The sequence below is a fragment of the Charadrius vociferus genome, unplaced genomic scaffold (genome assembly GCF_000708025.1).
Source record: "Charadrius vociferus isolate BGI_N301 unplaced genomic scaffold, ASM70802v2 scaffold332, whole genome shotgun sequence".
Lineage (NCBI taxonomy): Eukaryota > Metazoa > Chordata > Aves > Charadriiformes > Charadriidae > Charadrius > Charadrius vociferus.
In genome coordinates this window covers 2,123,894-2,149,682 of record NW_009647418.1, presented here as the reverse complement: position 1 = coordinate 2,149,682, position 25,789 = coordinate 2,123,894, and the positions used below count along the sequence as shown (strand labels likewise).

The 25,789-nt window shown below is 37.9% G+C and overlaps 1 protein-coding gene across 1 annotated transcript in view; it reads right to left on the bottom strand.

Moving 5' to 3' along the window:
• Positions 1 to 908: 908 nt before the first annotated feature.
• MPHOSPH9 (M-phase phosphoprotein 9) overlaps positions 909 to 25,789 on the bottom strand; it is a 25,144-nt gene continuing 263 nt past the window's right edge. Inside the window, exons 1-20 of the mRNA XM_009880264.1 lie at positions 25,781 to 25,789; positions 23,799 to 23,949; positions 21,400 to 21,490; positions 19,985 to 20,091; positions 19,456 to 19,581; positions 18,214 to 18,650; positions 17,207 to 17,365; positions 16,001 to 16,088; positions 12,341 to 12,556; positions 11,418 to 11,465; positions 11,002 to 11,066; positions 9,141 to 9,242; positions 7,408 to 7,545; positions 6,524 to 6,699; positions 5,592 to 5,756; positions 5,140 to 5,260; positions 4,208 to 4,311; positions 3,158 to 3,369; positions 2,544 to 2,612; positions 909 to 1,294 (exon numbers count right to left, since the gene is read on the bottom strand). The exon at positions 25,781 to 25,789 is cut by the window's right edge and continues 263 nt beyond it. Of these exons, the coding sequence (XP_009878566.1) occupies positions 1,193 to 1,294; positions 2,544 to 2,612; positions 3,158 to 3,369; positions 4,208 to 4,311; positions 5,140 to 5,260; positions 5,592 to 5,756; positions 6,524 to 6,699; positions 7,408 to 7,545; positions 9,141 to 9,242; positions 11,002 to 11,066; positions 11,418 to 11,465; positions 12,341 to 12,556; positions 16,001 to 16,088; positions 17,207 to 17,365; positions 18,214 to 18,650; positions 19,456 to 19,581; positions 19,985 to 20,091; positions 21,400 to 21,490; positions 23,799 to 23,949; positions 25,781 to 25,789 (2,686 nt within the window). The 3' untranslated portion in view covers positions 909 to 1,192. The remainder of the gene's footprint in view (positions 1,295 to 2,543; positions 2,613 to 3,157; positions 3,370 to 4,207; positions 4,312 to 5,139; positions 5,261 to 5,591; positions 5,757 to 6,523; positions 6,700 to 7,407; positions 7,546 to 9,140; positions 9,243 to 11,001; positions 11,067 to 11,417; positions 11,466 to 12,340; positions 12,557 to 16,000; positions 16,089 to 17,206; positions 17,366 to 18,213; positions 18,651 to 19,455; positions 19,582 to 19,984; positions 20,092 to 21,399; positions 21,491 to 23,798; positions 23,950 to 25,780) is intronic.

The following is a 25,789-nucleotide window of genomic DNA, read 5'->3' as shown; positions in this document are numbered from 1 at the left end:
CTTAAAACACAGCGCTCTAATTTTAGAATCAGACCTTCACAAGCTTCCTTTATGACAGCTATTCTGGCCTCATAATCACATCATTGGTGGCCAAACATCTTGAACAAGGACAGAATTTGAAACACACAATATGATTAAAAACTACATTATCGCTGATGTAATATCCCAGAACCTATTATTGTTCTTGGGCAGGAGGCAAGAATCTAATTAAACATTTATTTAATATTAAAATACAAACTAAAATATCAATGTTGGACAGTAATTCAGCAATATGCCAACTAGCAAATATGTATTTTTCACCAAGAAAAGTGCGTGTATGTTCACAAATACAGCTTGGATTTGGTTTGGAAAGGTATGCGATCGGAACACTGGCATGGCACAAACCCCAGGCACAGAATCACAGAATGGTCAGGGTTGGAGGGGATCTCTGGAGATCATCTAGTCCGACCCCCGGCATATTAAAACAGTAACTTCGGTTAAGTAGTTCCAGTCGTGGAACGTCAGCTGGAGTGGAGCTGCTCGCTGGGAGACAGGATGGCTGCTGTCAGTCTTGTGAATCCTGGTACTCGCGGTATCAAAACACTACTCACTGCGACTGTTGGGAGACATCAAATAATTTTGAGCAATATTTTTCCTAACGCAGCCAGCAAAACACATACCAATTTGCAGCCAGCCAGCCGTAATGAAAGTATTGCTCACAGTTTTGTCACAATGAAAAATATACATGTTATAAGGTGTAAATTAAAAGGATTTACCACATAACAGTAATCTTTAACATGGGTAATTCATGTTGCTTTTTGTATTAAAGTTCAAAATTTCCTATTGGCTAATATTTACATCATACCATAAATATTTATAAAACGGTGAGGAAAACGAAGTGCAAAAGGATAACACTATCATTTTCTGAAAACAAGCTGCCTTTTAGTTTCTTATTATAAATTGAATATCACTATTTAAAAATAATTAATATTTCTAAAAATATTACAATACAGGATAAGCACTGATTGTAACAAAAATATGTTTATATAGGTGGCTGTTTGAAGTACAAAATATTGCTGTTTGTAAAGGGTAACATGGTTGTAAAACTACTATTGAGGGTTTATAAAAATACAAAACAATTTGCATTTACTGAGTGCATAATTACATATTAGTGCAAAAAAAAAAAAGCATATTTGCATTCAAGAGAGAATTGTCAAAGATTTGCAGAGGTACGTAAAACATGAAATCTTTTCAGAGTCATGCGTATTGACCCCAAATCTCTATTAATCCTTTCCAAGCGATCTTCCAGGGCTTCCTAAAAGAAACAGTTCAAGAAAACAAAGAGAAGAAAAAGAAAAGGATTATAATCACATACAAGAAAATCCAACGATCCTTCCAAAATGAAGAAACTACTGTTATTGCTATAGTAGGTATCCTTTTTGATGCATTGCTAGCATTCTGTTAGCACCTGAAAACTAGAGCCAGACCTACAAACTTTTTGCATTATTTTTATGTATGTGTGTGTATTTGTGGGTCGTTGGCTTTTTTTAAAACTGTTTCAGGTATTTTGGTTTTTTCCCATGTGACTTATGAAACTCCATGAGATAAACTCGGCACGAATTAGGACAGGTTGATAATTACGGAGACACATTTAGGAAACTGTGGACCACTGTATTGAGTGGCAGTATTGATTTACTAGAATGCACTTTTACTTTCAAATCGATAACAAGCCCTGGGATTACAATTTAGGAAATGCTGAAGTTGTAGGCTTTGTGGAGACCTCTAAAGCGCAGCTTTGAGACACTTGTTTTTATGAGAAGGGTCTGCAGACCCTTCCCAAGAAGGCACTCTCCTCTATTCCACCTACACAACTATTTTTGCCTTCTTATTTTCTTCTTTATACTTTCAAGTAGACAAAGCCCAACCAACCAAAACCTAAACTTTGCAATTTCTTACACAGCATAACATCCTCTCCACAGCTGCAGGGATCTATTTCACTGTCGCTGCATTTTCTGTTTGTATTGCCTTTATCTACCACTCAGTGTTACCGCAAGAACAGACTACTCTTGGAAAAATACATCCTACATACAAAATATAGAAGATATAAACAGTCTTATGCAGAATATACACAATGTAGATGTATGTATATTTATATAGACACACATACTTTTTCTTTATATGCGTGTATATATAGACACAAAAGACACGTTGTCAGTTTGGCGGGGGGGGGGGGGAGGGTGTCAAATGTTTGCAGGCCTAATTATTCTTTTCTGAATCACTTGCATACAAATTATCCAGAGTTACACCTTTTACATAGCAATTCAGAGTGTGTTTCTAATTAACTTGCAGTTAACTTCCCAATTATCTTCTACTGCAGTAAAGTCTAGAGAACATCTTTCATACAGATTCAAAATTCAGCCATATTCAGGAACAATTCTCAGTGCTGTGGAAAAATTCCCACAGTAATTGCACTTACTATATAGCAGACCTTTGATCTACACTATATATTCTCAAATTGTGGAAGAGCAACTTAAGAGAACAGTCATATGTGAAAGCTTTTTCACCTGATTTAATCTTGCTTGCAAGGTCATTCTTCCACCAGAACAAGGTATTCGACTCAATGCAGCCTCAATCTAGTAACAGAAAATACTTCAGCTGTAAATTATAGTTTCAAGAGCCAATATAAACCTTCCTAACTAATCTTACTAGAAAGAGAAGTGAGGTGTACAGATAACAGATACATGTCCAATGTTGTTCTTAAAGACTAACTTATGTTACTGTAATACTGTGCCATACAAAACTGATAGAAAAGATAACATTCATAAGCAGACCCTCTCAAGGATCATTTTGAAGAGAGCACTCTTAGTTGCCAGAATAACCTTCTTTGTTTGAAAGACTGATTTGAAGCACTGTCCATTAAGGAAGAAAGTAAATTCACTCCAACTCTACCATCCATGCTGTATTTATGTTAAAGTGACTCTCCGTTAATGACGTTAAGGACAGGAAAGGACTGGGGTACAGGAAGTAGAGCAGAGAACGATAATGGCACATTCCAAGGGTTAACACTAGAAATTGTGCGTGAATTTCAGCCACGCATTGCATAGGTATATGGCTACATCCCTCACCTCTCATGTAACAACTATGTTTCATCACAACTTAAAATAAAAATAATCTTTGCCTGTTGCTTTTCTTGCGTCAGCTCATCAAAAAGCCTCTCTGTTTCAGCCAGAGTCTTAATCCTTGCCGCGTACTTGAAGTCTCCCTCACAAGGTGATAGCACTGGCTCGTATTTTTGTGCTACGCTCCTCTCGTCCCACGCTGCCGCTTTCTTCATTCCGGTATTGACGGATTCAGCACAAGAGCCGTGTCTGACACCTGAATGCTGCCTTCCTATCAACAAAACAGGGGTCTTTTTATTTGTTTTGTAATGGTCTGAAATTATTCCATAGGACAGAAAAAGAAACTAACAAGAAAAGCAGTGTGATCTCGGAGGTATATAAGCTGAGGACAGTAACTAGCAAAGCCTCATTAGCTTGCCTTAAGCAAACTTCTCAGAAGAATGTTAAACATTTGTACAGATCATCTTTCAAGTGATCTTTGTAACAAAGCATATTTTTTGGTTAACAAACAGATTACTGTGCTGTGCTAATTAGGAAAAGTAGTAAAATTACTTTTACTGGTACAACATTTCTAAATATCACCATGTGGACTAGTCATGAAAGCACTAGTCTAAATAAATGCATCAATAAAAACAAAAGCAGAGCATTGTGACAAGATTTACAAAAGTGAGAAAAGATTTGGTTCAATCAATCATTTAAAAAAATCTGAACAACTGGCTTTATTATAGTTGCTCTTTGCTCTCTGTAATGCAGTGTTTAGCAGTAGAATGTTATTAGTATGACTGAATATGTACATCTTAATATAGACCCTACTGAGATATGCACTGTATAACTGAGTTAAGCACAGGAAAACATATTGCCCTTCTTTCTCAATTTAATTATTTTTGTTGTTCCATTGCGTTTGTGCACACACACATATACATAAAAATAAAATACTGTATGAATGGTATTTCTCTGTCTACAGGAATACGATACAAGATGTAGAGGATTTTTAAAAGCTGGACTTCATAGAGTAAAGTGTCAGCTTTCTATTTAAGCAGCTGTTACCAACGTGGAAGAAATTATGGTAAAAAAATAAAGAACAATTTTCCCCCACTTTGACAGATTACCTTCTGCATCATCTAGTGAGAGAAACTGGAGCCTTTTTCTTGGATTGTTGTGCTGTAAAGTAGATGTAGGACCAGTTTCCAGGTCATCTAGAAGTATATCAAATCTACAGAACAGGAAGCACACAACAATTACTTGCTAGAAATTACATATTAACCAATACACTATTTTCTACTTTTTCACCTTTTGGTTAAATAAACAAATTGTTTATGAAACAATTTCTATCCCACAGGCATTGCAAGTCTTCTGATTACTGCTAATAGAACCTTACCTCGATATACTCCTATTAGCACACACCAAAATACCTCATTCATGTGACTTTCTTCCAGAAGCAGGCCAAGCTGTCACTCCCTAACACACTGAGCTCCCATGTTGTCATCCTCAAGAACCATCAGAGCAGTGCTACACACTTCTTCCTGATGCACATGTCCTACACTTTGATCTCGCAGCTAAGTATGTTCTTTGAAGCTCTACAAGCCTTGCCAAGCAAAGATCTCTATAGAAACCATAGTATCTAGTACGCTTAGCAGAAAGTTAAGTTTATATATTTTTAACATGCTTCTAAGTGTCATGACAGGTAGGTGGATATTGCTTTCAATTTTTATTACATTTCCCGGTAAGTGGAATGTGGATCTGGACTTACTCCACAGAACAATTCTTGTATAATTTCTTTGTCACTGATCAATGTTTTGCCAATAGTAAACCCAACATCTGATCTTGGCGAATGCTCATTTTTCTTATCTTGGTGAAATCATTCTAGATTTTGCTTGCCAGATTTTAAAAAGTAAAACTTAGCTTTATATTCAGAAATCTTCACATGACTCATTTACTAGGACTTAATGGAGAAGAAACAGCGGGAACAGCATTAAGCCTGCATAAACATACTGCTGCTATAATAATGATCAGAACCTAATTGTATTCAGAAAACTCGTACCTTGTCACTGTGTTTTCATTTTTGCTAAGCAAATGGCTAAATCCAGGAGAGAGGTTTTCTCTTGGAGATCGTTTCGGGCTGTATGTCACAGACACTGGTGCCAACATTATCTCTCTTGTTGCTGAAAAAGGCAAAGTACGTTTAACTACCTAAAACTTCTCCCAGTGCAGTATCTCCCACTCATGTGATTAGATGCTTACATCTTAAAAGAATGCTTTTCAAAGCTGTCTACATACTTATTTAAATTAGATGAAAAGTGCATCACAACACAGAAAAATGAAAGTAAAAACTTAGAACTCTTACATTTTCTGTGATTATAGATGAGCTTTTTTTTCCAGACTGTTAAAATAATGCAGAAATCCTGTCTTTATTTTTCTTTCTTCCAGAGCAGCCTTTCATTATTTCCTTCTACTTTTTGAGTAACACAAACCAAACTTCAGAAAAGCACTTACTTGGAGTATTTGATTTCCTATTTGAAGGAGGAAGAGATGATGACCTCTGTCCACAAGGAGAGCTGTACCGTTTCGGTCTGTGTTGGTCTTTACCTTTCTCTGGGGATCGGTTAGCAACTAAAGAAGTTTCAACAAACCCAACAGTTTGTCGTCGATTTGATGTTTCTAATTAAGAGGAAAAAGTAATTATATTAATCAATCTTTTTCAATACAAGGACTCACAAATATTCTCCTGTACTCAGCTTTCAGTGCACAAAGACTCAGTCTGCCTCACACCGTTGTGCTCAAGTCTTGCTTCCTGCTCATCATATTCATGAAACACATAGTTTAACTCATGAAAAAGGATGCTTTGCAGTGCGCGTGAGAAAAATGATGCTAAATAACACTGATTTAATAGACAGTGGAAAGCAGGACAAAAGCATCTTTTGGGAAAAAGGGTCGGAGTATCTGCCTGAACCAAGAATATAAGCAGTTAAGAGAGACTTAATTTTTTTCTAAATTACACGGCTTCCTAAATCAATGTTGTTAGAACAGCTCAGTGCAGTCCTACAGTACACATGCCAGCTTTCTGAATAACATTCTAATACAACCCCATGAGAACAAAACTGAAATGGATGTACAGCCAGTCAAAGCTTTGTTAGGAGTCCATTAACTGTTTACACATACTGAGATATTCTTAGAAAAAGGACATTAACTACGCTCTTGCTTGAGACCTAACAGCAACCTTTGCATTCCCTCTATTTTAAACAAGTCACTTAGCTATATCATTTTGAATTTTCTTAGGAAAATTCCAGACGTTCGCATGCTAAAACTGTTTTTATCCCATCACTCAAGTCTGATGGACTTTAATGCTGAGAATAACAAAACCAAAAGACATGCAAACAAAGAAAAGCCAGTCAAGACAAGTTCAGGAATATAAAAATAAAAATTACTAGCTGATGTGTCTTCTTTTTCTGTCTGTGTACCCCAATCTTTAAATGCTTTTCCTTCTTCAAGTTGTTTAAAGGCTTCTATAATTGGTGCTTCTGACATCTCATTTTCTTTCTTTTCTATTGTGTTTGTTGAAGAGTCTTCTTGTGAGGAGTCTTTTTCAGGAGGAGAATGGTGCCTTGAAGAATGTGAGGTGGTGGAGGGAAAAAAAGGATCAAGTTTTTTTACTTTATTTCATATATCCAAATACTAGCTGAATAACCAAAAACCTGGAGAAATTTAGTTTGAGATTTACAGTCATCAAACCAAGGTTTCCAAGGGTGCTTTTTAATTTCAGCCAAGAACCTCAGAGGATTGTGTTATAGCCAGTTCAAGAATCGAAAGTTGAATGGTCTGAGTTAAATTTGGTGACTTGACATGTTCTTAGAACTAAATATGTCCTGACAGAGGCTTTAGAAACTTCTGGGTAAGAAGGCAAACTACTAAATTACACCCTAAATTACACCTGAAGCTTCACACTGGTGGAAAGCTGCAGCCAACCACTACAGCTCACGTCCAATACATCAGAACGCGCTGTGTCCAGACTCAGAGCAGAGTTGGACACAAATAGCGTAAAGACAGTGGCACAAGATGCAGTTGAAGCTTTCTGGTATTTCAAGGAAGGTACTGAAGGCTGCTGCTGCTTGCTTCATACCAGGCTAGTGAAGGAAGGAGGTTGTTTTGTTTTTAAGAATTGGGTAAATCTACAGCATTGAGAAAATTTTTTTTAGAACTCTACTTAACAAGTGCAAAATCTAGAAATATGATCCTAGTCAATTCTGGATAAAACTATTTTTGGAAGTGTTCAACTTCACATCATAGTAGAGACTGAAGGAAACCAACTCACCGAGAAGGAATGTAGTTTTCTTCTAATCTGTTATCTTTGGGGTTCTCCTGAACTTCCAAAGGCTGGCCAGTGAAGATCGAATACTCCGCTCCTGGTATCAACCACTTTCGCCTGCTGACATCAGGAGTTGCCAACTTGCTGTGGGAACAAAAAACTTCAAAATTACGACAGGCTTTGGGATTTTTTCTTTTTTTTAATTTAAGAACAACATTAAGAAAATCCATCTATTTATTCTAATTAAATAGAAACAATACCAAATACACGATAAACTTGTAAACAATGTGGAAAAATAACTGTTTTTTCAAAAATATTTGTAAAGTAAAAATAAAATATATTAAAAAAAGTTATATGTTGAGGTTTCAGTCTAAATTACACAATATGCTCAGAATGCAGAACTCCACAAAGACCTTGTAATTTAATGCTGCTTCCTCAGACCAAGGTTTGGGTAACAAGTAGTTCTCAACTAGTTAAACGAAAACATTTTGGTGTAGATTACTCCAATAGTTCAGAACAATAGTGACTCCAGCTTTCCTTTTGATACCATTTATTAGAAAAATAAAAAATAAAACCCAAAAAACTCAAATAAGAAAGTCACTGCTGATGACCTGAGAGTGATAAATACTAAGTAATAAGCTTCAATGTGTATATTATCTTGAAATAGCAAAAGAAAAATGTGATTTTTCTACACAGGAAAGTATCTGATAAGTAGAAAAAAAAAAGGGTTCTGGTCTACACAAGCTATGAACTATAACTGCTATTCTGTAAACCTGTCCTTTTATGCATTCACAATTGGAATCGGCTTTCCTTGAGCCTTCGAGATCAGTTAGGGGCAGATTAACTTCCAAATCCATATTGGCTCTTACATCTTCCTCCCTGATGAACATGGTCTGCCATGTTCAGGTATTCCTTTGTTCTGTTCATTGTTGAGGGATCTTAGTCATAAATATTAAAGTATTTCTAAACCAAAATCTGTAATATATTAATAAATAATTAATTATAATATATTAATATATAAATTACTTGCATCTTCATAATCATCACAGATCAGATCCCCTCAAAATACTACTCTTCAATGTATACAAATGGACACCCAAAAACCACGTTACGTTATCATTTCATACTTTACAGCATCAGTGTTGAACTGGGAGAGACGCCCAAGAAGCTGTAACTAAGTAATAAACAACAAAGGGGGACAAAGCTTTTCAGGTCTCTAAAGCATAAGAAAACCCCACCACAAACCAAAACACAGGCCAACTTTGATTTCCTTAACATAAACTCAAAATTCAAACTAGAGTATGCATTCTAACTGAACTTCTACTGTACTCTACTCTCAGGATACCTTTTCAAACTATATTTAGAAACATAAAATGTAGTTATCAGCCTTTCAAATCAATGACATGAAGAAAACCTCTAATGTCTAATTGGACTATTAGATTTTATTCCCAAGATCTTTGTTGAGCATGGGAATCCCTATTCAGCTGAGCAACTGAGACCTATCAAGCACTCATTTAGGAAGACTAGAGCCAGTCTGCCAAGTCACACATTAACTATCCAATTTATTTATTTGTTTCTAATAATTTCTTGGCATTTGAAGTCTCTGGATTACATCACATGTTTAATCCAGTTTAGCCTATTGACTGACATCTTTATCTTTACCCATTTTTAGCCAAAAAGTGTTAAAAAATATTCTATAACACGTGACCTGTTTTCACGTTGTTAGAACATTCACTTACTTGGCACAAGAGGTTCTTAAATGACTTTCGGTAATATGGCGAAGTTTCAATGTATTTTCATGTTCCACCTGCTTGAGCTGAGCTTCAAGTTTTGATATTGTCCTAATGCGGAAGTAGGAAAGATGCATTATGAGATGATTTAAAAGACATAAAGGAGATATCATATTTCTTAGAGTTTACTCATTTTTATTCAGATATCTTGGATGAAGCGGAAGAACAGGAGCAACTACTACATTTTTATCTATCTATCTATCTAAATACGTATATAAATATGTATTTGAATTCTGAGTTAAATAAGTTAGGTAACCTAGCTCGAAAGACAAGACCAGGAGATACTGCTGTGGATCAAAGCATTCAACTGAGAGGGGATGGGGAAAACAAAACAAGAATGTTTTCTCATCCTCCCTGACTCCGGTTTTAATGAGTGGCTCCTTCTCCTGCGTGTCACTCGGGTAACCCCACTAATCCGCTGCTGAGGCTCTTCCCATGATTTTCCTCTCTCCCACATACTGCAGTCAACCTCTTCAGTGAATTAGCCCTTGGCAATGCAACACAATCATAAGCATTCCCCACATGGGGGATAGAAATACAGGGGTTTGGAGCAGGATATAAGAATCTCTGTTTTCCACTACAATTTCCCCAGTCTGGAATGGCCCCCAGTCAGCAGCATCAAGAATCAGGCAGGAAAACAGAATCACTGGTAACTGGCTAAACTGTCCTTCACACTATCTTCATTTCCTCAACATTTCCAATAAAAATTGAAGGCAGAGTTATTTTGGCTTCCTTCTATTCCTTTCTTAAATTCTTCCTATTCATTCTTTCTCGTCGTCTTCTTGAAAAATCAGGTGATCTGAGCAGCAAAGAAAAGGACTGTCACATCTCCTGAGGACCACATGTGCTATTTTTCTGGTTTTGGCTGAAGACTATGCAGAGGTTAATGCCTGGTGGCAATGACATTTGGAATGAATTTTGAGGTGAAACTTGTAGCCACATTTCTAGAAGAATCATCAAAAATCACACATTAAAAAAAAAGATTCCTAACAATCTGGGTTTCAGCTACTCATATAAAAACATAAAAGGAAAATGATGACAGCACATATCCACAGAAGAAGCTCAAAGGGAGGTGAATGATGTGGAACATCACCTCATTACAGTTCTACAATTCCTGCCCTACAGCCCTCTCAGATGTCCTCTGCTCCCACCTCTCTGGACTTCCCTGAGCAAGTGTGCTGTTTAACACCCTCGACAAGGAGCAGCTGAGAAATCCCAAACTAGAGGGTATGTTTGTAACTGTAAACTCCTTGATGGTCGCAGAGGTCTTGCCTAGGGCCTAGCCAGAATTTCTGGATTTCTGTTCTCCCAAGCAAAAAATAGATCCAGGTAGCCTGAGGGACATACACAGGAGATATTATTCCTGCTCTATACACGGAACACCCTTCTGTCCTTTATTCATGCCTAGGAGCCATAGTCTTGAACAGCAAACTCCTGTCAGCATCCTAGATCCTGAAAACCAGAAGAGAGACTGGATAGCTGAAGATGGGAGTTCCCGAGGAGACGACTCCAGCAGTAAGAGCTTGAGCAGTGGACTGGCCGGGCTAGCTGAGTGACAGCCATCAGAAAGGAAGCAATTAATTACATCCCACTGGAAGATGTTGTGTTCAAAGAAGTAGAAAAAACACATGTCCTAAAAGAACAAGATTTTTTTACAATGTGTACAAAGTAACATGAAGCAATATGAAATGCTTCATAAGATGGAATTAAAATTGCAAGATCTACAGCCTTCATAATCTAGGAGTACGCGTTTAGGCCATAGCCTGTATTTCATATGGTTAAAATAGCAATAAGACAGTTTCACATTTACCTTTTCAGATCAGAAATCTGCGTGTTTGCATCAATCAATTTGTTTTCAGTTGCATTTAATGTATCCTAAAAATACACAAGGAAAAAAGTTAAAAGCTTAGAAACTACAGAAGTGTGTTAAAAGAAAAATTAGTAATTCTACATCAGTCTTGAAAATATGTTATTTGAAAGGGAGGTCCATTAAATTTCTTTGGCTTTGACTTTGCAGTATTTTTACTGTCTGTGACTGGAAAACGATACATTCCAAACTCCCTCCTTTTCCTTTTCCCAGATTCTGAAGATATAGTAAGAAGTTATCGGTTAAAATAAACATGGATCTTTCTGTTTGATCTTTCTCAAAACACTTAAGTTAATTCTATGGCACATTATTTTATATTTTGCATGTTTGTGTTTTTTAGTTAACTAACATGTACTTACCTTTACTCTTTCATGTTCTTTTCCAAGGGACTCGTATTCTCCTAAAAGCTAAAGCAAAACAAAACAAAAAAAAAAGACCACACAAACCCACCATGAGACTATATACAATTAACAGTTTTGTTGACTGCTGTAAAATCATCTAAACTGCTTGTCTAACACAGGCAGAAGCACTACAGGGGATACAGAGTGTACTTTAATATTAGTTGTTAAGTTTTAGCATCTTCCAATTCGAGGAAACAGAGCTACTCAAACATATTCCTAATTTTCAAGTTATTTATCTCTAAAGAAACTGAAGGACCAGAACAAACCAATAAAATTCCTCACTGACTTTTTAAAGCTGACTTTGTATTTTGAAATTTTAATTGTAAAAAGGAGTTAAAACATGAAGTAGTTTTTCCAGCTAATGCCCATTTTGCTAAAACAAATCCATTTAAACACTCCATTAAGCTATTACTCAGAGGAATAACTCTTTTGATTCAGTCTGAAATCATACATAAAATGCCAGTTTTAGCAAGTTGTGATGACTTACGAAAGAAATTCAGTCCATTCCCACTAAGCTTGAGAGGAAAAAATAACTTCTTCCAAAATAATTTCCTATAATACCTCTAAAAATAAAATGAACTAATAGCACTTAAAGTAATTAAATACCTGAGATGGACTACAACAAGTGTTATCACATCAAGTACACACTTGCTGCATTAAATACCTGGTTTTAAATATGAGGTATACATTATTATATACTATGTCCATAGTGTCACTTAACACCTACCCTACTAAGTACGCAGCTGAATAATTTCTTTTCTCTTAGATGTGCACTAAGACTTTACAATGGTAAACTTTAAGGAGTTTTCCAAAAAACAGGACTTACTGTGTTCATAACATGCTGTGCGACTGTAAGCACCATTGCCCGTTTTCTTACTTACATTTTGGAACATTTTATTTTCTTCCTTTAGCCTTGCATTTTTATTATCAGATAACTTGTAAGCCTTTTCAAATGCTTCCTCTAGATCTTTAAGCCTCGATTTTAGTCGACTGATAGTGTTATCCTTCTCTTTATTATTTGTGCGCATTTCTTCAATACGTTCTTGCAAAACTTTGGAAGTATTACTGACTGCATAAAAGCGTTCTCTCCAGTCTGCCTGTAAGAGAAAAAACCCCTTTCGTTATAATGCTTACCTAGCAGATTTTTTATTTCAGTATAAAGCATAATCTAAAAATCATCTCAATAGAAAGCAAGAGTACATCTGTACATGAACTAAATGAAATTTTTGCTAATTTTTGCTAATTTCTGTAATGTATAAAGAATGAAAATGGAGACTAAAACCCCAAAAGTTGCATTTATTTTATAGAACTTAAAATATCTAGAGGTTAGGACTCTAATCCCAGCTGATTGTCTTGCTTCCCAGCACAGAAAAATGTCTAAAAAAGGTGGAATGAATTAGTCTCTCCAGGTGTCTAACTTTTCATGAAAAGTGTCCTGTTCTTTGACCAATAAATGCAGCCATGCAGTCATAAGCAAACCGGTCTGACCTCACCAGAAAAGACTATCTAAATATATTTAGAATATTTGTACCCTGCTGCAAATGAGATTTGCTTTTATCACAGCTCTAATACAAAATCAAAGAGAAGGTAACCAAACCAAAATCAATTAAAAAAAAAATAGAGACATCATAAACACATCACAATATTTCACTCTGAAGCTTTGTTTGATCTCTGTTAACCTGGAAAGGATGTTCATAAGCAAAAGTGATGATGATTCAAGTACAAACTCTTAAGGAACTCAGCTAGGAAAGTCACCACTGTAGCATATTGGCTGATGTCATATTAAGGAGAAAGGTTGAAAACAAAGAAAGAGAGGAAGTCCGGTAAAAACGCCAGGAGACCTGCGTGGATGAACAAGGAGATCCTGGACAATCTCAAGCAGAAAAAGGAAGCCTCTAGAGGGTGGAAACAAGGACAGGTAGCCTGAGAGGTATACAGAGAAATTGTCCAAGCAGGCAGAGATCAGGTTAGGAAAGCTAAAGCCCAGATAGAGGTAAATCTGGCCAGGGGCGTCAGGGCCAACAAGAAAGTCTTCTATAGGTGTATCAGTGACAAAAGGAAGTCTAGGGAAAATGCGGGCCCATTCAGGAAGGAAACAGGAGACGTGGTCTCCTGGGAAATGGAGAAGGCTGAGATACTCAATGACATTTGCCTCAGTCTTCACCGGCGAGGGGTCTAACCACACAGCCCAAGTTGCAGAAAGCAAAGGCAGGGACTGGGAGAATGAGGTACCACCCACTGCAGGAGAAGACCAGGTGCAAGACCAGCTGAGGAACCTGAAGATGCACAAGTCCGTGGGACCTGATGAGATTCATCCGTGGGTCCTGAGGGAACGGGCAGATAAAGTTGCCAAGCTGCTATCCATCATATTTGAGAAGTCGTGGCAGTCTGGAGAAGTTCCCACTGACTGAAAAGGGGAAACATAACCTCCATTTTTAAAAAGGGTAAAAAAGATGACCTGGGGAACTACAGGTCAGTCAGTCTCACCCCTGTGCCCAGCAAGATCATGGAGCAGGTCCTCCTGGAACCTCTGCTAAGGCACATGGAAAATAAGGAGGTGATCGGTGACAGCCAACATCAATATTGTTCAGTAACTTCACTTCTTAGCTGGGCCTCTTCTAACTACTGAAATTAACAGCATATTGTGCAGACACTGTTTGCTCTCAGAGCGATAAGACCTGTGTTTATAGCTGATGCCCAGGCACGGTGTGCAGAGAGGCTCTCGCTTATACTTATTGCTGTAACACCCAAGGGCAGCTCACTTTGTTATTTGCCCCATTGGAGGGTCAGAAGCAGAAGAGCATAGAGGTGTCCCACCTGCGGGAAGGAGCGGACAGGACAGGTGACCTAAAACTGACCAACAGGGTATTCCATCCCATCTGCCTCATGCTCAGTATAAAAGCTGAGGGATCAAAGGGTCAGCTCTTTTTCTTCAATGGCCAGCATCTGAGGAGGACTCTGTCTGTTCATCTGCCTTTGATCCCCATCCGGAATCCAGATCCGGAATCCAGTTCCCGTCCGTCACTGAGTCCAGTCTGGGACTTCCCCAGTGCCAGACAGTGACGTACATGATTGTCATCCTGGGAGCTTGATACGGTTTTGTATATATTTCTTTTTTTTTTTCTTTGTATTTTATTGTTAATATTTCGTTAAAGTAGTTTAGTTCCTTCTACATAAGTCTCTTTTTCCCCTCCTCTGCATCTCTCTTTGAAGAGGGGTAGGGAGGAGCATCTGTCGCTCGCTGAATGGCCAGTTTGGCCTAAACCGTGACAGTCATCTACCTGGATCCGTGCAAAGCATTTGACACCATTCCACATGACGTCCTGGTCTCAAAATTGGAGAGACATGGATTTGACCAATGGATCACTTGGTGGATAAGGAACTGGCTGGACGGTTGCACTCAAAGAGTTGTGGTCAATGGCTCCAAATCCAAGTGGAGAGCAGTGACAAGTGGTGTTCCTCAGGGGTCGGTACTGGGACCAGTGCTGTTTAACATCTTTGTTGGTGACACGGATGTTGGGATCGAGTGCACCCTCAGCAAGTTTGCCAATGATACCAAGCTGTGGAGCGGTCAACACGCTTGAGAGGAGCGATCCCATTCAGATGGGCCTGGACAGGCTTGAGAGGTGGGCCTGTGCAAACCTCATGAAGTTCAACAAGGCCAAGTGCAAGGTCCTGCATGTGGGCCAGGGCAATCCCATGCACAAATACAGGCTGGGCAGAAAATGGCTTGAGAGCAGCCCTGAGGAGAAGGACTTGGGGGTGTTGGTGGATGAGAAACTCAACACGAGCCAGCAATGTGCGCTCACAGCCCAGAAGGCCAACCGTATCCTGGGCTACATCAAAAGAAGCATGGCTAGCAGTGTCGAGGGAGGGGATTCTGCCCCTGTACTCCGCTCTTGTGAGACCCCACCTGGAATATTGCATCCAGCTCTGGAGCCCTCAACATAAAAAGGACATGGACCTGTTGGAGCAGGTCCAGAGGAGGGCCACAAAGATGATCAGAGGGCTGGAGCACCTCTGCTGTGAAGACAGGCTGACAGAGCTGGGGTTTTTCAGCCTGGAGAAGACTCTGGCAAGACCTTATTGCGGACTCCGGCAAGACCTTATTGCATATCTTCCAGTATCTGAAGGGTGCCTACAAGAAGGCTGGAGAGGGACGTTTTACAAGGGCACATAGTGATAGGACGAGGGGGAACGGCTTCAAACTGGAAGAGGGGAGATTTAGATTAGATATTTGGAAAAAAATTTTACCTGTGAGGGTGGTGAGGTACTGGCTCAGGTTGCCCAGGGAAGCTGTGGCTGCCCCATCCCTGGAGGTGTTCAAGGCCAGGTTGGACGGGGCTTGGAGCAACCTGGGCTGGTGGGAGGTGTCCCTGCCCAGGGCAGGGGGGTGGAACTGGATGATCTTTAAGGTCCCGTTCAACCTAAACCATTCTATGATTCTATGATATGGAAACACAGATCAACTGAATAATGAACAGGTGCATTCTCTTACTCTTTTAGTTAAAAACCAACTTGAATTAAGAACATATACTTACCACTTGCTTTTCTAGCATATTATTCTTATTTTCAAGGGCTTTTATGCGAGCACTTGCTTCAGTCAGAGCTACATCTAATTGGTCACACCTATTTAGAAGATACAGATTACAAAAATCTCTGGAAATTTTCAAATAAGAAATCTACAATTTATAACCTTCTTTCCTTCCTCAAGCATCCCCATGAATTTTGATGCTCAGCCTGTGACCTCCTCCTCCTCCCATAGTCTTTGGCCGTTGCAGCAAGCACCCGGCACCTCTGCTCAGAAGGGCTGTGGTGCTCCTGGCGGGCACGCAGCAAACTGGGAACATGTGCAGAGACTCCAGATGGCTCAGAGCATAAGAGCTGCAGAACCAAAAGCAGCTGAGATGCACCAGAGCAGAGTTTCACTTCAGCTAATTGATGATGCTGTGTGATAATTAATGACTGAAACCATATCGCAAGCTACTTTAACTCAATAACTGACTGCTCAGAAGTCACATTTAATAGTTAGAACACACTAGTGCTGGAAGGTAAGTATAAAAGAGCCCCAGCTACCCACGCACTTTTTCAATTATTCTGAAGGGCATAATTCTTGTGAAGTATCTTAGCTGTCTAAATTTGCAATGTGTATTTTGACTGGCAATAATGATAGAAAAATCACATCGAAGTTCCATATATAGCAAACATTCAAGCTATATGTAATGGAACATATAGGTGAGGCACACAGATTCCAGTAGTAATATCTGGTCAAAAAGCACTGACTGGCAAATTGGCTCTATAAAGCTACCACTGAATTCAAGATTGGTCCTGTATCATCTGTAGTTTTGACATGAAAGGAAAAGAGGGATGACGTTCACCAGCATGACAAGTGAGCACTATCTTACAACATAGATAGTTCCACTACAAATTGCTTAGGACTACCTCAGCCTGACATCCTTTCCTGAGCAAAACTTACACTGGCATCAGCAAAAATCAGGTCAAATGACCTCTGGTCCAAATATCACACTTGCTGCCTAACAATAATTTTAAACTGATCTTAAACAGCAGTATTAAATAATGCAAAATTAATATTTAATAGGAAAATATTAGTATCATAGGTGCATGAAATCTTCATAATTGAAGAGTGCCATAAACTTTTCAAGATATTCTAAACAAGCATACTCAGTTTTTCAAGTGGAAAGAGTACCATGTAACAGAGGAAGAGGACAAGTAAGGACAAACAGTACCTGTCAGCAAGATTTTGATTGATTTTCTTCAAGTCTTCAGATGAAGCATTTTTATGGCTTGCCTCTAGCTGCTGTTTTAAGCTATGTATCTCAGAGTCATAGTAAGCTCGTAGATCAGCTATGTGTCGAGCATGTTTTTCCCTCAAGTTCTGCCTAATCCTATTTTTAAAATTAAGAAAAAAAAATTTCCAGCTATCCACATGACCATGCATTGCTGTATTCATTCACACAAAATGAACTCAGCATATAAATAACAATATATGGCATATAAATAACAATATATAGAAATAATATATACTCTCTTTTTTCTCTTCTTTGCTATGCACTAGAAACTATGCATGTAAAATTAAAATAGGAAACTCCAAACACTGAACTATCTTGAAACTGTGACCCCCACAAAAGCCCTCACACATGGAATATATACCATGCCTGTTTGTCCACGGGGAAATCATGACAGCTTCAATAGTGAATGGGGATATTTATTTTTCCTAAGTGCAGTAATTCTGTGCTTCTCCCACCATTTGAGTCTAAATAGGAAAACATAACCCCCCCAGAACTTTGATAGTCTCTGCCTAAATTAACTCCCTCCTACAGCCTATGAAGGAAGTATGTATCTTTATTCTAACATATAAAAAGAAATAACCAAAGCATTAAAACATAGAAAACTGTTTTGCCTTCCAGTTAAGGCTTTGACATCCAAGGAAGACAGAGCATAAATACTCTCCCTTAGATTAAATAGTATGGTCTAAAGAAGATTAAATAGTATGGTTCAAAGAAAGATAATCATAAGAAGTGGAAAACGACTGTTCTATTTATACGCCATCTGTACTTCAGGAGAGAAAAAAAAGAAGAAAAAAAGGGGAGGAAAAAAAAAAGCAGCAATATCCAGCTATGTTCTAAGCAAACAGAACTCACATATTGTTTGTTTTGCTAGTTTTATTAAGTTTCACTTCCTTCATGAAAGTACCAACTCTACAACTTTTAAAAAAGAAAAAAAAATTACTTACTTTGACATTATCACAGGATCTTCAACAGATGTCACTGAAAGACTATATTCTGGCAAACTGTTGTCAGCACACTGAGTAATAGAAGATGGAGTTAGAGTCAGTGTTTCTTCCTCCTCAGTGTTGACTGAATTATCATTATTAGTATCCGTATATGCCATTGGAAAGGGACAGCTGGTCTTGTTTTCATTTTGGAATGGGTGATTTCTCCAGAGGTCCAAATGCACAGCTCTGCTGTTGGCAGGATATTGTGGAGAATCATTTAACTGAGATGAATTACTTGTCTGTGAAAAAGAGTCTGTGTCACAATGACTTGAAAATCCAGGCTCCGCCATAGAGTCTGGAGAAAAAGGAGTTGTCTCTTCAGGAATATTGAAAAAACAGCGTCCTGGGTTCTGCTGACCTGGTTTCATATGTAGGGTTGGGTCCAACGTCAAGATCTAGGGAATAAGTTATAATGCTAGAAAATTTGTGATTTTGTTCTTGTAAATGGAGTTTATCTGAAGACATTAGTAATCCATATAATATATTGCAGGAATTATATTGAATATTACTACAATCATTTGGTACTGACAAGCAAGATGAAGGGACCTGTAACAGCTTAGATGATGATACATATTCCCAACATTTGCAACTTGAGTTTCTAAGTTTCCATCAAGAATAAACACATATCTAACCTCTGTAGCTGTCTAGAAAACCTCTGAAATTTCATTTAGGTAAATAGAAAGACTATGATGTCTGCTTGTAGGTTGAAACAGTAACTTCGTACAGTTATGAAAATCACTTCATGGATTATATGGACAAGACAGTCACACAGCAGCCATCATTATTGGATTTTGAACAAGACTGAAAGCTGTATAAAGAAACAGATATGATAAAGAATATTTCCACAACCTGTGCCTCTTCTTTTTCACAAGTGGAATGAACTTGTCTTGTGGGGAGTAGTAAGAAAACCCTGCTTCTGTGACTGCAGTTCCACACGCATTTCATCAGCTGCAGCCTCAACATAAGCAGATTTGTCCCTGCACCATCCTCACGGTTGTGCGGCAAAGGTCCTGTTTACCCAGGGTATTCTTAGAGGTTCTTTTCAGCTGGAGCCCTTCCCAATCTGGTTCATCACGTGGCTGCACAAATTGCTGTTCCAGCATAACACTGGAGGTGGCAGCAAGGGCCAATTAATGTGAAAACAGTCTGCAACCGATCATATCTTCAAACTGAGACGAGAAGTAAAGAAATTAATGTTACCTCTGGTGGGTGACTTGACTGGGAAGAAGGCATAAAATTCTGGTCTGGCAGCTGCTTGTTCTCCCTTTGTCTTTTATGATAAATATCCTTCAATGATGATACCTTTGTTTCATCAGCAGAAGACAACTTCAACAGGAAAAATTGCTACATTAGTTTGGCTGAATACAATCCTCCACCCCCCAAACAAGTTGTGGGGTGAGTTTAGCTAATAAATCAGTTCAGAACAGAAGGCGGCTTTATTCAATGCACCCAATTTAAAAAAGGGTCTTTAATGAGGCACATCACCTTTAATATACTAGTTAGTCTCTTTTCATCTCCAATACACACAATTTCTTTTAAATGATAAAAGAAGGTCAATAAATTCCAAGTGACTTTAGCTGGGGTAAATGAGTAACGAAAGAACAGAATACGAGTGACTGAGCTACCAAGAGAAAAGTTAGCTTTCAGAGGGCTGATTCTTTCCATCGTAGAAAAAAGCAAAGATGACAAGCAACTGTAAGACAACTTTTAAAACATGTACAAACTTTACCTGATCTGGTGATACTTTTGTGGAGAAAATATCAGCAAACTCGCTTCTGAAATTCTCTGGTAAAGAGTGATACATCTCCTTTTCCTCTAATTTCCAGTACGAAAGTCCTGATAAGAAACAATGAAACAAAAAAAGATTACAAACTTCAAGCTCAGGGCTATAGAACAGGAATCCCAAAATTCATTAGTAGGGTGTTACTTTGTCAGCTAACAAGAATGCTGTATTAATTATTTGCATCTATTGCTTAAGGATCTCACTAAAGCATTTATTACCAGAAGTTACAAAAATCTCAATGCAAGCCACAAGCAACTTCATCAGTATTACATCACACAGCATCAGTAACAAAAGCTATAAATCAGTGAAAACAGATTTGCTCTTTGGTGTTCAAGGAACAAATCCTCATTTACCACAAGCTTTTTATATTTCTACTGATTCCAGTATAGTACTTAAAACTTGTATTACCCAAGGAATAATCTTAGACAGCCACTTGATACTACAAACTCTTTGGTTTGGTACTCAGCAGCACTCTACCACGTGCAAAAAGACAGACTACCAGGACTAAAAGGGATGGCACAAGGAACACATAGATTCTCAATCCCACTTCAATTTCTTATGTGTCTCCCTCTCTCAATAGGTTGTGAAGAAGGAATAAATTTACACCGTTTTCAGGGCTGCATCTCTGTGCCCCTGTTTGTTACTGAAATGAATCCACCCTGTTACGATCAAAATATGTGAATTAGTTGTTTAGCTTTCACAAAAAAAAAACCAACCAAACAAAAAACCACAGCCCCCCCCCCCAAAACAAACACACAAACCCCCCCAAACCACAAAAAACCACCACCAACCACCCCTCACCAAACAACAAAAGCAAAACTATACCAACTATACCAAAAACTAACTATACCAAAAACTATACCAAAACACAAAAAAGCAAACATCCCTCCTGAATTAAAGAATCCCCACATTACATACTGCATTATTTTGTTGTTGTCTATTCACACAATTATTGAATCCTGCCCTTGACTTCCAGGGATTCTGTCTCTATTACCATGCACTCCTGTGATTACTAGACCAATGATGCTAATATTTGAAAGATCATTTGATATCCCACCATGATTTTAATAGAAATTACATTATGAAACCATTTTAAACATGAAGCTCAGCTCTGAAACATTGAGAAATGTGAAGAAAAAAATTGCTGCACGTCCTACATCTGCCAGCAGCGATACACAGGCACTCCCACCAGTTTCAAACACAACAGCAAGAAAAGCAGAATTATACTATATCAAAGTTTAATAGCGTGTCGGTGCTCAAACCGTCCTCACCTCCCCAAAGTTATTGGAGATGCATTCTAGTAAGTTTTAAAAAATGACAATTCAAAAGAAAAGGAAATTTAAGTACAAGAAATTCTATACCTGAGGCTTCAGACACTAAGGAATTCGGACTTTCATTTGGTTGATTGAGGTAAAAAGTATAAGGTGGCAAAGCAGCATCAGTAAGGTTGGTCTAAAATTACAAAGGAAAAACAAATTTATAAGGAAAACCACAAGGCAAGGGAAAAAAATCAAGGGTATAATTTTTAAAAATTGCCTGTAAATGTTACTAGTCTCTTTAAGCAAAGAGATCAAATTTAATTATACAGCATGATCCAAACCTAAACAATTTATATTTAGGGTAATCACAGTCAAAAGGGGAACTAAGCTAAGCCACATAATTAAAAGATAGCGATATTTTCTAAGTCATGTGCCTGTCCACTTGTGGAGCATTTTTGAGATTAGCTCTCACATTTTGGACACTCATCTAAACTTCCTTGCTCCTTAAGAGGTGCAAGTGTATAGAGGGATGACTTTCCAATACAGTGTTACTCTTTCCTCATCCTAAGATTGGAATTTCTTATATACAGCTGCTATGACTCCACCTACCACAAATCTAGAAGTCAACGCTGTCTGTCATCTCAGATAGACAAGATACTGCATACCCTTCTCAGCACTCCAAACTTTCTAAGCAACCTCCCAGCTCATTACAGAAACAACTTTGACCAACACACAGGGAAAAAAAGAAATCACATAATTTAAGATTTGCTACAATTCTCCTCTTCCTGAATCAAAGGAAGAAGCGTCATTGATATAACACAGTGATACAAGAGCAACTGAGTAAGGGCAGCTAACCTTAATGGTCATCTCACATTGCTCCTCTCTACTGTACTTAAGGCTTTTTGTTCCACTCCAGCAGCTTAACAGTCGTGCTACTTTGGCAAATGGACACAGCTTATACAACTGAGGACTACAACAGGATAGTAATCATTGAGTTAACAAAAGTAAGTAAGAAAAAAAAATTTAGAACTAAAGCTTTTCAAGTTTTTGCATGAAGTACCATCTCACCTCAAGGCTATTTTGTCCCTCTTAATGTTTTTATTTAGGTATTCTCCTTTGCCTAAGGAGGAAGAAAGGAAAATGAAGGGGTATCAACTGAATTCTTACAAAGGAATAGAAAGATAAAGGTATTTTCAAAAGCTGAGAGAGAAAAGAGACAATCCACAGCAGATAAATTTAACTCTGGTTTGAAATAGCCCCCTAGAGTAATATCTTGTTTCCACTGACAACAGAAGACTAGAGAAAGCAAGTCCAACCAGCCACTCTTACCCTCTCTGCATCACCCTCAGAGTGACTACAGGAAAGAAAGCAGACCCTGCCTTGAATTAAGTGATTCACATTTGCTAGTTCTCCTATCCTCTTGTAGGTGGAGTCATTCACAGATTTCAGGAATTATTTCCGTAAAAATAGCATAAGGAGAGAGGTTTGTGACAATATACTGCAAGTAATTCTAAAACTTCATGGTTACATGTATGGTGATTATTCATACAATCATGTTGCATAATGTCCTTTCGTATTAGAAATATTATATGTGATTAAACTTCCCTCCCCAAAATAATCAGATTTGTGAGCATACACAATTATTAACTCAAGAATATGGGGGGAACGGACCAAATTCTTCTCAAAAGAAGTATTTTGAGCCAATTCAGCAGTCACAGCAATAGGCATTACTACAAATGGTTCTAAAGAGCCAATTAGATTTTCTAAATGTCTGTTGTGGGGTTGGTTACTTTTAGTAACCAGTGCTGTGACTGTGCTTGGAGTAGTTCAATTTAGCCAAATCATAGACATACACAGGCATAAAAGAATGTATTATTCTTACATAAACAATACAAAAAATAAAAATTAAGTGGTTTGGATTTTAGTATAAGAGCCTGCTAAGAACACTGAAAAAGCCAAGCCAAACTAAACCGAAAAATCCCTGCAATTTAAAATCCCAATTTGGAAGAATGCTATCTGTCCTGAACAAAGTGCTTAATGCCTCCAGATGCAAAGACTTCTGTGTACTAAAAGCAACATTACCAGCTGAAATCAAAGATCCTTCCAAAAATTTGTCATGGAAATTACGCACGCCAGCCACCACAACAGGGTTCGACTCTAGGTTTCCTTCTACAAATTATAGGGCACAATAAATTACCGTGACCTGAAGATTCAATTGAGAATGTGACTATTATCTCTATAAGGGAAGAACACATGCCACTTAGGTAAAGACAAAAATTAGGCAAGGAATAAAGTAAGCCAAAATAGCTATGTGAGTAAGTATAGAATGATCCAAGAAGTAAACTCTGCCCACATAAACTTTAAACATATGAATGGGAACACCACTGCTCAAGTGCTTAAAACTAAGCACATACTGAATCAGAACATACTATAACACTGAAAAAGTATCAGAGACAATAATAAAATTAGAAAAACATCATAAAATAAAAAGAGAGACTTACATTCTGAAGTGATATATTCTTTGCTTGCTCATTTTCTTGCATAGAGTTCACGCATACTCCTTCAGCATTTATTCTTTTTGGTGGGTTTTGTTTCAACTTTTGGGCCCATGATGTTAAAGATTTACTAGATGGTGAGAGACACACACATATACTGTAAGTACATACGCCCTTTTCAGTGGAGACATGAAACCAGTTTCTTCTTTCAAGATGAAAAATAGGCACTAAAACTCCACTGCCTTTGTGCATTCTTGAGAAATAATATGACGTAATGAATGCTGAAATGTTTTAGGGCTCTTTTCTAAAAAAGTAGAACAAAACAACAACAACCACCACCCCACAAACAAATCACTGAAAGGAAATGTCCTAATCAACTGTACCCATAATCAAAACAGCTTTCCTACTACAAAAAATTGTAACAAAGAGATCCGTATTTTTAGCCAGGCAACTATTTTTTTGGTCTGTTCAAGTAGATACTAATCAAAACCACAATGTAATAGAATGTAAATGCAGTGGGTTTTCTTATTGTGTTATCAGCCTGGTTGTAAAGATGATGTCAGCTAAGACAAACTGAGGATGCCTTCCAACTCAAGAGAATCTACAAGGATAGGAATGATTGAAACAAGTTATAGAAAGAAACAGGGGAAAAAAAAAAAAAAAGAAACAAATAGAGATATCCTGAAAGTATTCTTAGAGGTAGATGTGGAATAATTTCCCCATTTTGGTAAAAAGTGACACTTCAAAAAACTAGGTATTGTCTTAGATTGGGACATAGAGTGGAAAGAATGACAGAAGTTTACAACTGCAAATTAAAAAACACCACCACCACAACCAGTTTGGGTTAACAGAACTATTGCTCTTTGGTTTGAACCCTTTCTTCCTTCAAACTGAGTTCATAATACAAAACAGAAAGCAATTTCAAAGAAAAAAATCTTGTATTTTTTTATAAAAAGCACAAAAAAAATCATGAGTGATTTCAAAAGTTGTCTTAGGAAGGTTTTTCAAACTGAAAAACACTCTTGAATTGAGCTTTTCCAGCTCTAAGTTTCTCTGGCAGTCCATGAATCGCAGCTACCCTCCTCATGGAACTGTGCAACATGAATCAAATACTGGAATAAACCCCAACAGAAGGGAGGAAGAGAACATACGTATCAATCAGGTTATGACCTACCGTATGTGCTGAAATAATAAATTTTCAAACCAAATTCTCTAAAGAAAGCTGGTTCAGTGGTTTATTATCTACTACAAAATGCAAGTTCGTTTTCATAATTCTCTGTTTTCCCAACAGAGAGAACGTTTTTATCTCCGCAAACTACTATCAGGGACTCACAGGCAACATGCTGCCCACCAGACCTCTGATACGGCTCGTAACCACACGGAGCCACTGCCGTGACAGCCTAGTCTGACAGGGAGAGTAAAGTACATTGGCAAGTTCTGTGCAACTAGAGCAGCGCTTGGTTGGTATTATTGCCAAATTAGCTAGCCAGTCTTTCAAAAAAATCTTGGTAGATCTGCCCACCTATTGAACACAGCAAAACAAAGATCCAAAAAAACCAACAGAAAAATCCAACCATGTTTGACTGTTGTCTGATACAATTTATTGCTGTAATGCATGCATATAAGCTAGCAAAAAAGACTGGTTGTGCGCAATAGCAAAGTATCAGTCACAGGAAATAGGTAATCAGCACCTAAAATTCTGGTGCACAGATAAACACTATATACAAACTCTATCTTAGCTAAAATTTGCAGTAGAAAGTAGATTTTCATATTTTTCCCCCACAACCTATCTGCAACAGGTAAACACCGCAGATGCAAATATGCACCATGCAGAAACACTGGCCTAAACAAATAACTTTATCAAGAAGCATAGTATTTTTTAGAATCACAGAGGTTCCATTCAATTCTTACACGTTTCCAGTTAGCAACAGCTGTTTACTGGATTGGGACTGTCTACAATAAATTAACATACTTGGAAAGTTCATCACTTACCTGTT